The following is a 12,573-nucleotide window of genomic DNA, read 5'->3' as shown; positions in this document are numbered from 1 at the left end:
GCTTCACACTTTATTATCCTATTTCTTATGTTCTGGCCACTGTTTGTGAATGCCAGCAGGACTGTGAGCTTTTTTTGGGATAATGGGCAGTTTGAAGTGTGTGCCTGGTGACGGTTTGATGAGGGCAAATCGTGTGTTCCCTGCATCAGTGTCGGTACGCACGTGAATCACGCCCTTCTATAGATGAAATCATTTTTGGGTTTTCCAGTAGGATGACCAACTCAAGCTTTATGAGGCAGTGGGTGTCAGGGATTGCTGATGAGACCAGAGCCCTGGGCAATGAGATGTACTGTTATAAAATTATCCATCTGTGAAGCCCGCAGGATTACAAGATGATTCAATATTTCAGTGTACCCTTAGCAGACTAGTGCACAGAGCAAGGGACCTTAGGAAATAGAGCCTTTTGGTTCATAGATCACAGGTACTAGCCTGTGATGCCCTCTTTGAGAGTTTAGTCTTTTCTGGAAGTGCTGAATTGCAGATTTGGGCATGAGTTAACGTGTGGAAGAATTGTACCCATATCTGATATTGACACATTGCTACTGTGATGTCTGTTGAATAGTAAATTCTTTCTAGCATTTCAGAGTACGTACTTTTAAACACCATGTACTGTGAACCGTCTTGTTCCTTTTCCTAGATACTTGAATGGCAGTAAAATGCGAAACAGGCCTGAGAGCGTTAAAACGTTTGATGAAATACCAGTCGAGCAAACAACTGTTGTTGTGCTAGAGGTAAATATAGATGCATAAAATTAAGTTCTCATTTACCAGATATAAATTACAGATCTGCCTTCAAATTTTTTTTTAATGACATTAGATAAATAATTGATTATGAAGATAATGCATGGGTAATACTAATATTTGCAATCATTTTGATTTGGAGCTATGCACAAAATAAAGAGGATGGGCACAAAATTAACAAAGCTAGGACTATTGAGTGAGCATTGTCAGCGCCAATATGGCACTAGATCAAGGAAAAAGCCCATTAGCACCTTCTCAGGGTAGATAGGGATGGGCAATCAATAAGGATCCGCCACTTGATGAGAACAAAAGTGTTATTAGTTGAGGGAAATATTCTACAGGGTATTGTATTGTAAAAGACAGCTTTGAATCAGTTAGTAACTTTGAGAGGCTATTAATCATGATATAATTCCAACAAGAAGTGGTGGCTGTAGAGACAGCAATACATGTATTGATAAGGACAACTACTCAAGAGGACATAATAGGTCTTGAATTTTGAATGAGTAAGTGGAAATGGGGAGTGAATTGATATATTTACGATAGCAAGTTAGAAGTTAACGCTGGAAATATCAGTGTCTATGAATATTCTTTGATTCTAAAAATGAAGTCTTAGAATTTTATATAGAACTTTCTCTCAGGAAATCAAATGGTGGAAATAGAATTCAAGATAGGAATGTTGTGTGGGTCATCTGGAAAGAGATTTGGTGAGAAAGTGGCAACTTTCTTATACCATTCTTCCTTAAAAGTTTATTTAATTTCACTAACTGCTTGACTTTACTAGGATAACCAGACTGACAGTGGCATGATACTTGCATCAGAGGAACTTCAAACACTGGAAACAAGGCAGAGTCAGAATTTGGCATTCAGGTGAGCTTCACTACCCATAGTGATTTATAACAATTTTCTTCTGAAGAAAATGTTGTTCTGTGGAATCGTGCATCATTTTTGTCAAGAGGTTATTGCAAATCTCCAGCTTGCTTGGCACCTTGTCAGATTTTCTTTTCCAGAGTGAGTTTCTCTCTGAGAGTATCACTGACAGTAACTTCTAGCTTCAAAGGTGTTTTGAGAACTGACTGATGATACAATCTTAACACATGCAGATGTCCCCTGATAATTCAAGGAAATATTACAAATACTTATCTCTCTATCTGAGTCAAACTTTTGGCAGGCTGAGCATGTAATTTTATATTATATGTGACACAGTTTTTTTTCCCCCATTTTATGTAAAATGTTCTGCAAATGTCTGTGAAACTCATTGAGGATCGTAGGTTTTAGGAAGAAAAATAGCCGGACTTTGCTAACCACAATGCACTCCACAACAGTGGAAATTTTAAAGATTCCTCCAGTCCTAACCAAAAGCTCTTCTACATTTTTTATTTCAGGGTTTCTTTCCCTCAGTGGCTTGGCTGCATTGTTCCTTGGCAATTTTTCCCTGTGGGAGGATGTTAACGTCCAGTCATTACTAATTCTGGAGTTCAGAATGGCGCAAAACTGGAAAAAAAATGGTTTATCTTGGCAGCTTTAGCTTCATTTTAAGGAAATTGCTTTCTAATGAGCCAAAAATCTTTAATACCTGATAGACTTCTCAATGGGATTAGCATATACTGTGCTTGGAGTCAATATTGAATTCTGTTGGGTAAACACAAATGAATTTTAGAATCCTAACATGTGTCATTCTGCTGTTTCTCAGAGGAATCATCAAGACTTTATCACAAACTAATTGTTACAAAATTGGTGGCCATTCCAGTTTTACTGCCAGATCAAATTTCCTTGACAATGAGGAACATAGGACATAAGAGAACAATTTGGCCATTCAGATCTTCAAGCCTGTCAATGAGGTCATGGTTGATCTGGTGATTGTCTGAAGCTCACTTTCCTGTTTGCATCCCAAAATTCTAGATCCCCACTCCACTATTTTCTAGAGAAGAGAATTCTATAGATGATAAAGCCACTGAGAGAAAATAATGTACTTCATCTCTCTCTTTAAAAGGGAGACTTCCAAATCTTTAGTATCTCTTGGTTTTAGTTCTAGTTTTCCCCACAAGAGGATGCATCCTCCTAGTATGCACCCTCAAAATTCTTAGCTCAGACAAGCTATTACTAAAGCCATTTATTTTGAACAATCATGGCCTAGCTTTCAACATATGGATCTCTTTCCCCAAGGAATGCAAAATGGGTTGCTGATTGAATATCACTCATTTTGTTCCCTTGCCAAAGAACAATTTTAGTCCCTATATTCCACTTGCTCACTAAAAGAATTAGAACCAGAATCTTTGGCTGGTATCTGAACCTTAATCCTGATTGTTCTAAATAGTTGTGGGAATTTCTGAAAAATAATTTTCATCAATATCTGCTCTGACATGCTTGGACCCAGAGTGCACAGACTCAGGATGAAGGGATGACCCTTTAGAACTGAAATGAGGAGGAATTTCTTCAGCCAGAGGCTGGTGACTCTATGGAACTCATTGCTGAAGAGGGCAGTGGTTGCCAAGTCATTGAGTGTATTTTAAGACAGAAATAGACAGATTCTTGATGAGAAAGGGGATCAAGGGTTATGGGGAGAACACAGGAGAAAGGGGTTGAGAAATATACCAACTAAGATCGAGTGGCGGAGCAGACTCATTGGGCAGAATAGTGTAATTCTGCTTCTATATTTTATGGTCTTGTACTGTTGGTATGGTAGTTTAAAATGTGCAGGACAGGTTGGAAACTAAGCCTATATACATAGGGTCCAGTGTTCATGCCAGAATTATCTTATTGGTCTGTTGAGGTCAGAAATGCTATTGTTCTCAGAAGCATCTACAAAAAAATGAAGTGATAGGATTTGGTTTGAGGAGGACTCTGAACATCAGCATTCTGCTGGCCTTCACTATGTATGCAATTGGTGGATATACATCTGGTTAAACCAAACAGTGGTAGAAATGAAGCTTATTGGGGGAGTTGAGAAGGAGGCGTAGTGGTGTTCAGGCTGGTACCCTGAATTGAATTCCTGAAGTTAGAAGGAAAGTTTCATATCTTAAAGCTATTTTGGATTTGGAGGCACCTACACTGGATCTTCAACTCTTTTTTTTATATGATAGACACCTATGGTGTTGTGGCCATAACAGAGACATGGGTTTCTCAGGGGCAAGAATGGTTGCTGGATGTTCCAGGGTTTAGAGCATTTGTAAAGATTAGGGAGCGGGGAAAAAGAGGAGGGGGTGTAGCATTACTAATAAGAGAGAGTATCACAGCTACAGAAGCTTCCATTGTCGAGGAAGATCTGCCTACTGAGTCAGTATGGGTGGAAATTAGGAACAGCAAGGGAGTAGTCACCTCGTTAGGGATTTACTAAAGGCCCCCCAATAGCAGCAGGGAGATTGAAGAAAGCATAGGTTGGCAGATTTTGGAAAAGTGCAGACGTAGTAGGGTTGTTGTAATGGGTGACTTTAACTTTCCCAATATTGATTGGAACCTCCTTCGAGCAGAAGATTTGAATGGAGCTGTTTTTGTAAGGTGTGTTCAGGAGGGTTTCCTAACTCAGTACGTTGACAGGCCGACGAGGGGAGAGGCCATTCTAGACCTGGTGCTCGGAAACGAGCCAGGGCAGGTATCAGATCTTGTGGTGGGAGAGCATTTTGGTGATAGTGACCATAACTGCCTCACATTTTACATAGCGATGGAGAAGGAGAGGATTAGGCAAAATGGGAGGATATTTAATTGGGGAAGAGGAAACTATGATGTGATTAGACATGAGTTAGGAAGCATGGACTGAGAGCAATTGTTCCATGGTAAAGGCACTATAGACATGTGGAGACTGTTTAAGGAACAGTTGTTGGGAGTGATGAGTAAATATGTCCCTCTGAGACAGGCAAGAAGGGGTAAGATAAAGGAACCTTGGATGAGAGAGCGGTGGAGCTTCTCGTCAAAAGGAAGAAGGTAGCTTACATAAGGTGGAGGAGGCTAGGATCAAGCTCAGCTCTAGAGGATTACAGGCAGGCGAGGAAAGAGCTCAAAAATGGTCTGAGGAGAGCCACAGGGGGCACGAGAAAGGCTTGGCAGAACGGATTAGGGAGAACACAAAGGCATTTTACACTTGTGAGGAATAAGAGAATGGACAAAGAAAGAGTAGGGCCAATCAGGGATAGCATAGGGAACTTGTGTGTGGAGCCTGAGGAGGTAGGGGAAGCCCTAAAAGAGTTTTTCGCTTCAGTCTTTACGAAAGAAATGAACTTTGTAGTGAATGAAACCTTAGAGCAGGTGTGCATGCTGGAATGGATAGAGATAGAGGAAGCTGATGTGCTGAAAATTTTGTCAAACATTAAGATTGACAAGTCGCCAGGCCCGGACCAGATTTGTCCTCGGCTGCTTTGGGAAACGAGAAATGCAATTGCTTCGCCACTCGCAAAGATCTTTGCATCCTCGCTCTCTACTGGAGTCGTACCTGAGCACTGGAGAGAGGCAAATGTAATTCCTCTCTTCAAGAAAGGAAATAGGGAAATCCCCGGCAATTACAGACCAGTAAGTCTCACGTCTGTCGTCTGCAAGGTGTTAGAAAGGATTCTGAGGGATAGGATTTATGACCATCTAGAAGAGCATGGCTTGATTTAAATGCAGTCAACACGGCTTTGTGAGGGGCAGGTCATGCCTCACAAACCTTATCAAGTTCTTTGAGGATGTGACTAGAAAAGTTGATGAGGGTCGAGCTGTGAATGTGGTGTATATGGACTTCAGCAAGGCATTTGATAAGGTTCCCCATGGTAAGCTCATTCAGAAGGTCAGGAGAAATGGGATACAGGGGAACTTAGCTGCTTGGATACAGAATTGGCTGGCCAACAGAAGACAGCGAGTGGTAGTAGAAGGAAAATATTCTGCCTGGAAGTCAGTGGTGAGTGGGGTTCCGCAGGGCTCTGTCCTTGGGCCTCTACTGTTTGTAATTTTTATTAATGACTTGGATGAGGGGATTGAAGGATGGGTCAGCAAGTTTCCAGACGACATGAAGGTTGGAGGTGTCGTTGACAGTATAGAGGGCTGTTGTAGGCTGCAGCGGGACATTGACAGGATGCAGAGATGGGCTGAGAGGTGGCAGATGGAGTTCAACCTGGATAAATGCGAGGTGATGCATTTTGGAAGGTCGAATTTGAAAGCTGAGTACAGGATTAAGGATAGGATTCTTGGCAGTGTGGAGGAACAGAGGGATCTTGGTGTGCAGATACATAGATCCCTTAAAATGGCCACCCAAGTGGACAGGGTTGTTAAGAAAGCATATGGTGTTTTGGCTTTCATTAACAGGGGGATTGAGTTTAAGAGTCATAAGATCTTGTTGCAGCTCTATAAAACTTTGATTAGACCACACTTGGAATACTGCGTCCAGTTCTGGTTGCCCTATTGTAGGAAAGATGTGGATGCTTTGGAGAGGGTTCAGAGGAGGTTTACCAGGATGCTGCCTGGACTGGAGGGCTTATCTTATGAAGAGAGGTTGACTGAGCTCGGACTTTTTTCATTGGAGAAAAGGAGGAGGAGAGGGGACCTAATTGAGGTATACAGGATAATGAGAGGCATAGATAGAGTTGATAGCCAGAGACTATTTCCCAGGGCAGAAAAGGCTAACACGAGTGGTCATAGTTTTAAGCTGGTTGGAGGAAAGTATAGAGGGGATGTCAGAGGCGGGTTCTTTACACAGAGACTGCTGGACATGCATATGGTCACAGAAATTTGAGGGTGCATACATGAGGATCAATGGTCGGCACAACATCATGGGCAGAAGGGCCTGTTCTGTGCTGTACTGTTCTATGTTCTTATGTTCTACACCCTTGATGCACCATTACTGAAATAGGCATTCACCATTTACAGTCCAGTTAGAAACTCCCACTGAATCTGTAATACTTGTTGGGACCAAAAGCTTAAGTCTTTGGAGTCTAAATCCCAAAATAAGATCTGGGATCAATGGCCCTCTGAATCTCAAAAATTACGACCACACAGCTAGAAGATATAGGAGTAGAATTAGGCCATATGGCCCATTGCATCTTCTCAGCAATTCATTCATGACTAATATGTTTCTCAACTCTATTCTTTTGCCTTCTGTGTATAATCTTTGTTCTCTTTACTAATCAAGTACCTATCTATTTCTGTCTTAAATGAATTCAATGACTTGCCCACCACAGTCTTTTGCAGCAATGAGTTCCATCTGCCACTTCTTTGCGCACTCTCCTAGCCTGCCCAAGTCCTTCTACAGCCTTCCTGCCTCCTCACACTACCTTTCCCTCCACCTATCTTTTGTATCATCTGCAAACGTAGCAACAATGCCCACAATTACTTAGTCTACATTATTAATGTATAACATGTATAGTCGTGGACCCAACATGGATCCCTGTGGAAAACAAAAGATGCTGGAAATCACACCGGTCAGGCACCATCCATGAGGAGACAGCAAGTTAAAGTTTCGAGTCTAGATGACTCTTCATCATAGCAGGAACCTTATGGAAATCACTAGTCACCAGTTGCCATCCAGAAAAAAACCCCTCTATGCCCACTCTCTGGCTTCTGTCAGTCAGCCAATCCTCTTTCCATGCCAGTACCTTGCCTGTAACACTCTGGGTTCTTATTTAGCAGCCTCCTCTGCGGTACCTTCTCAGATGCCTTTTGCAAATTCTATTGTAACTATTGCATCCTATTAGTTTGATTTATGCCCTAAGTGAGTTTCATTTAACAGATTGTTATTCTTTCATGCTGACTCTAAAATATTGCAAACAAAAGCTCATCTCTACTTTACCGAAATATAACAATACCTACTCCTTGGGATAAGGATGCAAGATAAAATGAATGTGAATCTCCTTTTTTTACAGCTCATACAAACAGTTATTAGGACGAAGCATTACCGCGTTAGGTATGGTGCAGCAGATAAAGGAAAAAGTAATAAGCATAAATAACAATTTAGAGTTTGAAGTTCTGTTTTTGTGCACCAGGAGGGTCAGCACACAGACCCTGACTCCAGTTGATTTTTCCTTTGGGCCTATGCTTGCAAAGGCTTGCAATTCTGATCTGGGCATTATTTTTCATTGTTCCATGGACTTGATGCTGCCCTGTGAAGTCTGAAATGCTGTGCCATTTGTGTAAGATCATAAAGCACACCTTTAGACTTGAGTGCTGTACAAGGAGGCTAATCATCAGACATATTCTTAAAACTGTTGTGTCTCATGTTTTGAAATTATTCAAGTCACACCTTTTTTTAAACTTAGACCTTAGTTCTGTCATTTTTCTTTTAGAATGAGTCTTTAGCTTGATGCCTTTTTGTATGATTAAAATGCAAGCTTTGCACCATATACTATTTGAGGAACTCTGCCTGAGCTATACACCAGTGTCCTGCACAAATCGTGGAATCTCCTTTGGGATTTTTCTATTGCCCTTAAGTAAAAGTGGAAAGGGGAAGGGTACAGAGGCAAGTGGGTCTGATTTGTTGGAGGGCTCGTTGGACTTGTGCCCATCAAAGGAGTTTAGTGGATGGATCATGTAGTGTAAACAGCATCCATTCATTCCCTACCTTTGCCAAAGCAAAGATGATTACATTGCACCTTAATTACACCCGAAAATAAATATCAACTGTGTTTTCTCTATTCACATTATTTCTGTTTGATGCATCGAAATGGTAAAATATATCTTCTTTTTTACCTACAGTGCTTTAATCCCCAGCAAAAGTAAAGAGTCTGTGTCATCAGATGGCTCCAACCAGACAAGCGGCTACCAGTCAGGTTACCATTCTGACGACACTGACACAGTTCCTTACCCCAATGAAGAAGCAAAAACCAAGGATAATTACTGCACCTTCCCAACTGATTACAACCTAGTAATTCGATACAGCACACCGCCTGTTTAAGAATTCACTTCAACACTCAGAGGATGCCAACTTGTAGCAAATTCACTTAAGCCTTAATTCAATAAAGTTACCGCATATTTTGTATAAAATATTGTCAAAATATGAAATTTGTTCTAAACAATAGAACTATTATTAAGATTGACACTAGGTATCTTTATATTTCAGATGAGGGCAGTGTAGTAACTTGTGGTCAATAATATACCAACTGTTAAACTAAAACCAGTTTGTTCTGTTCCTGTAAGTTCAGCTTTGGTTGTACAATACATGAACTGCCACACAACGTATAAAAATAGACAAGGCTTTCAGAATTGATCTTTTAAAAAAGTGACAAACATTGACTGTTACGTTGACGTTGGTCAGCACTTCACAATAAGCCATTGCATCAAGTTGTCCACCAAACTTCAAGCAATTCAAGGCTGAGGAAAGGCAACAATTAAACAAAACACTACACAATTGAAAGTTACATCGTAACTTAAGACTGAGTTCCTAACTGACAATGAAACTGTCTGAATGTATAAATCCTATATTGCCATATTTCATCTCTGTTCAATGGATAGCTCTCCGGTTATACATTTGTGTGTGTGCAGACAGAGAATGAGAGAGGAAGTATAGATAGGCACCTATTTATAGCACCTGAGTGTTGAATGCATTTTCACAAATAAATGTAATATATTGAACACAGATAGTAAGATACAGATAATTAAATGAGTATGCTGTATGCAGTACACATTCTTATAGCCATTTGAAGGAATGTTGGATTGGATTGGATAAACAGGAAAACCAGGGAATGGTCATTTGGTGGTACATACACTGTTTCCATTGAGTAACAATCAAAGTAAAATACTTCCAAATAAACACATGTATAGACGTTGAACTGGAAATGAGTAAAGATTGTGCTATGTATAATATATATATATAGATCAGAATACAGCCCTTTTACTACTTTTGAATGTGAATATTCTGAGTTTTTGTTATGGTTTGCACAATCACCATGGAATAGACCGAAAAAGTGATCAGTGTACTATTTCTTAAAGGAATGATTCTTTATAACAAAATTACTTTATATGAAGAGAATATTTGAGCAGATTTTCATTTCACTTTTTGTTCCAACTTTTGTTTTTCAAAAGTGAAATGTTTCAAAAGATACAGTATTACAGATGAATAAACATCTGCTCATGGCAATTTATACTTTTCTAAAATATATTATGTTTTTGCAATTATTTAGATTTGTATCCTGTTTTTCAAAAATACATTTATAGAAAATCAATGTCTTGGTGTAAAATAATTTGTTGAAGGAAATTATTTGAAATTGTAAACTTACTTGCTGGACTGAACTTTAAATTGAGAGGAACAGGTGGTTCATTTGACCAGCTTCACTACCCATCTCCCAAATACCTTGTTGTGATGTTGGACATTGCATTTCTAGATGGAACATACAGGTAATGTCAAGAGTTCATTTCTCACATAAATCTGTTATTTGATGGCCTGAATGCACGGATACTTTTGCAACTATTTAGATTAGTACAATGGTTAAACCCATTTCCAGAGCAATGTACTATTTTTAAGAGCATAAGATCCAGGAGCAGGGGTAGCCCCATGAGCCTGTTCTGCCATTTAATACAATCGTGGCTCAATTTGTCCAATAGTCAGATGGTGAAAATTGATTTCAGTGCAAGCCAGGTCTTACGATGAAAGGTTCACCATCGTTGGTTTTCTGCATGACAGTTAAATCTATTTCCCCAGGCTTCAGTTATTTCATTTGTTGGCAGCATAATTTTGATTCGTGATAACTTGACTAAGTTTACAACTGAAAATTTGATATCGTCAAAGTTGTGGAAAGGTTTGAGCTAAATACACAATCATAGCTCAAAAAGTGTTTTCTGTTGCCTGTAAACAAACTGTTTTGTCTATTTTTTTTAACAGTTCTTAGGAATTGAACAATGTGTAAAAGGTTCACTTCTGCAATTTATTTTTAATAAACATTTTTGGTATATTTGAAGTTTTTGTGGTTACATTCCTTTTCAAGATTTTTGGTTCTTGGATTTATGTTAAATAATTTGCATGGTAGATTAATCTACAGCCCAAACTGCCAGGCTAAATCTTGTAGGGGTCCTTTTCTCTGTCATGGGAATGGATGGTTTTTGCCAGATTTTCACAGAGTTCGGTTGACTTGAGAGTCTTTTTCCTGATTCTGGGATTCTCAGCCTTATTTAGATGAATCATAGGCTTTCTGATTTCAGGAGCTCATCTAAAAGGTTAAAGCTGGTTTGAATCATGAGTTCACACCAAGCACACTCTATCAGGCCAGCTCAGTTGCAAAGAAGACCTGGCCTATTGTTCTACAATTTTCATGAAGTAAATCCAAGCTCTTAAAGGATCATAAACTATTAACTGTAGACAGCATGAGGAACCTATTGGCAGATAAGTTCAGGTGGTGAGAACCAGGTCTGCTGTACCAATGTATGCAGCCCAAACAACCTCTTAACCACTCATGTCCCCTTGCCAAGGTTTCCATGCCCTTTCATCCAGTATACACTACTCAGTGAATCACATGCAACTAACTCAATAGAATTCATGACTTCTCTGATACTGAAACAGTCCATGTTCTAATGCAACAACACCTGGGCAATATCCAGACATAGACTGAAAAGGAGCAAGTAACATTCATGCCAAACAAATGCCAGGCACTGACCATTACTAATAAGAGACAATCTAAATGCTATGCCTTGACATTCAAAGGTATTATCATTGCTGTCACTATCCTGAGGGTTATGATGGACTAGAAATTCAACTGGACTCACAATTTCAATACAATGGCTAAAAGAGCATGTCAGAAGCTGGAAATACTGAGTAATTCACCTCCTGAATCCCCAGAGCCTGTCTATCATCTCCAAGCCGCGAGTCAAGTGTGTGATGGAATACTCCCCACTTTCCTGGATGGGTGCTGCTTCAACAACACTCAAGAAGCTTGGCACTATCCGTGACGAAGAAGCCCACTTGATTGTCATTGCACCCACAAATGTCCACTCCCTCTACCACTGTCGCTTAGTAGCAGCAGTGTGTCCTATATACAAGATGCACTGCAGGAATTCACAATACCTTAAAAGCACCTTTCAAACCCAGGACCACTCCCATCTAGAAGGATGAGAGCAGCAGATACACGGGAACACCATCGCCCGCAAGATCCCCTCCAAACCACTCACCATCCTGAGTTGGAAATTTATCGCTGTTCCTTCACTGTGACTGGGACAAAAACTTGAAATTCCTTCCCAAACAGTGTTATGGCTCTACTTACAGCATGTGGACTGCAGGGGTTCAAGAAGACAGCTCACCACGACCTTCTCAAAGGGGGAAGTAGGAATGGGGAATAGATGCTGGCCCAGCCAGTAAGCTTGTGTAGTATGAATGAAAACACAATTCCATGTACCCAATCCTCCTGTTTCTCTATGACAAGTAAGTGGAATGTATTTAGCAGTCTTTGCATATGGAGTTTCAGTGACCTCCCTCATTGCTAACGCTGCCGACCCTTACTTTGGTCCGAGGCTATTATTTGGGCTGCAATGAGGTCACATTTCAGAGAACACTTCCTTATTGATGCAGGTGCATTGCCAACAATGATCCTTAGGTCTCTGACATTTTCCTCCTCCTCCTTCTCTGAGCTCATCTCCCCAGCCCCACTGCACACCTCCCACCACCCTCTTCAAACCTGTCCCCCACTACCAGCTTTGCCATTCCCTGCTAAATTGTTCCTGTAATACTGCAGGTCTGCAGGGATACAAAGTGCGCAGAAATTACACCGTGTGGAACTGGAACAAGTGCTGTGAGCAGAGCTGTTGAGGTCAAAACCATTCTTTTGTCCCTTGCTACACCAATCCATTAGACCTCAGCAAGTTTCAAAATCAACAAATGCTTTTATCAACTCACCAATATAGAAGTGGAAATCAATCAGGAACTAACCTCAAAGCAGATATTATTGAAAGA

General features: G+C 40.3%; 1 protein-coding gene across 1 annotated transcript in view; it reads left to right on the top strand.

The window, feature by feature from the left end:
* The window catches only part of kdr (kinase insert domain receptor (a type III receptor tyrosine kinase)), an 81,069-nt gene extending 70,509 nt beyond the window's left edge, over nt 1-10,560 (top strand). Inside the window, exons 28-30 of the mRNA XM_048533717.2 lie at nt 638-731; nt 1,522-1,607; nt 8,394-10,560. Coding sequence (XP_048389674.1) covers nt 638-731; nt 1,522-1,607; nt 8,394-8,592 — 379 coding nt within the window. The 3' untranslated portion in view covers nt 8,593-10,560. The remainder of the gene's footprint in view (nt 1-637; nt 732-1,521; nt 1,608-8,393) is intronic.
* Nucleotides 10,561-12,573: the final 2,013 nt, after the last annotated feature.

This window comes from Stegostoma tigrinum, chromosome 1, assembly GCF_030684315.1.
Source record: "Stegostoma tigrinum isolate sSteTig4 chromosome 1, sSteTig4.hap1, whole genome shotgun sequence".
NCBI classification, from domain to species: domain Eukaryota; kingdom Metazoa; phylum Chordata; class Chondrichthyes; order Orectolobiformes; family Stegostomatidae; genus Stegostoma; species Stegostoma tigrinum.
The sequence above is the reverse complement of the archived record's forward strand: the minus strand, read 5'-3'. Positions and strand labels throughout refer to the sequence as shown.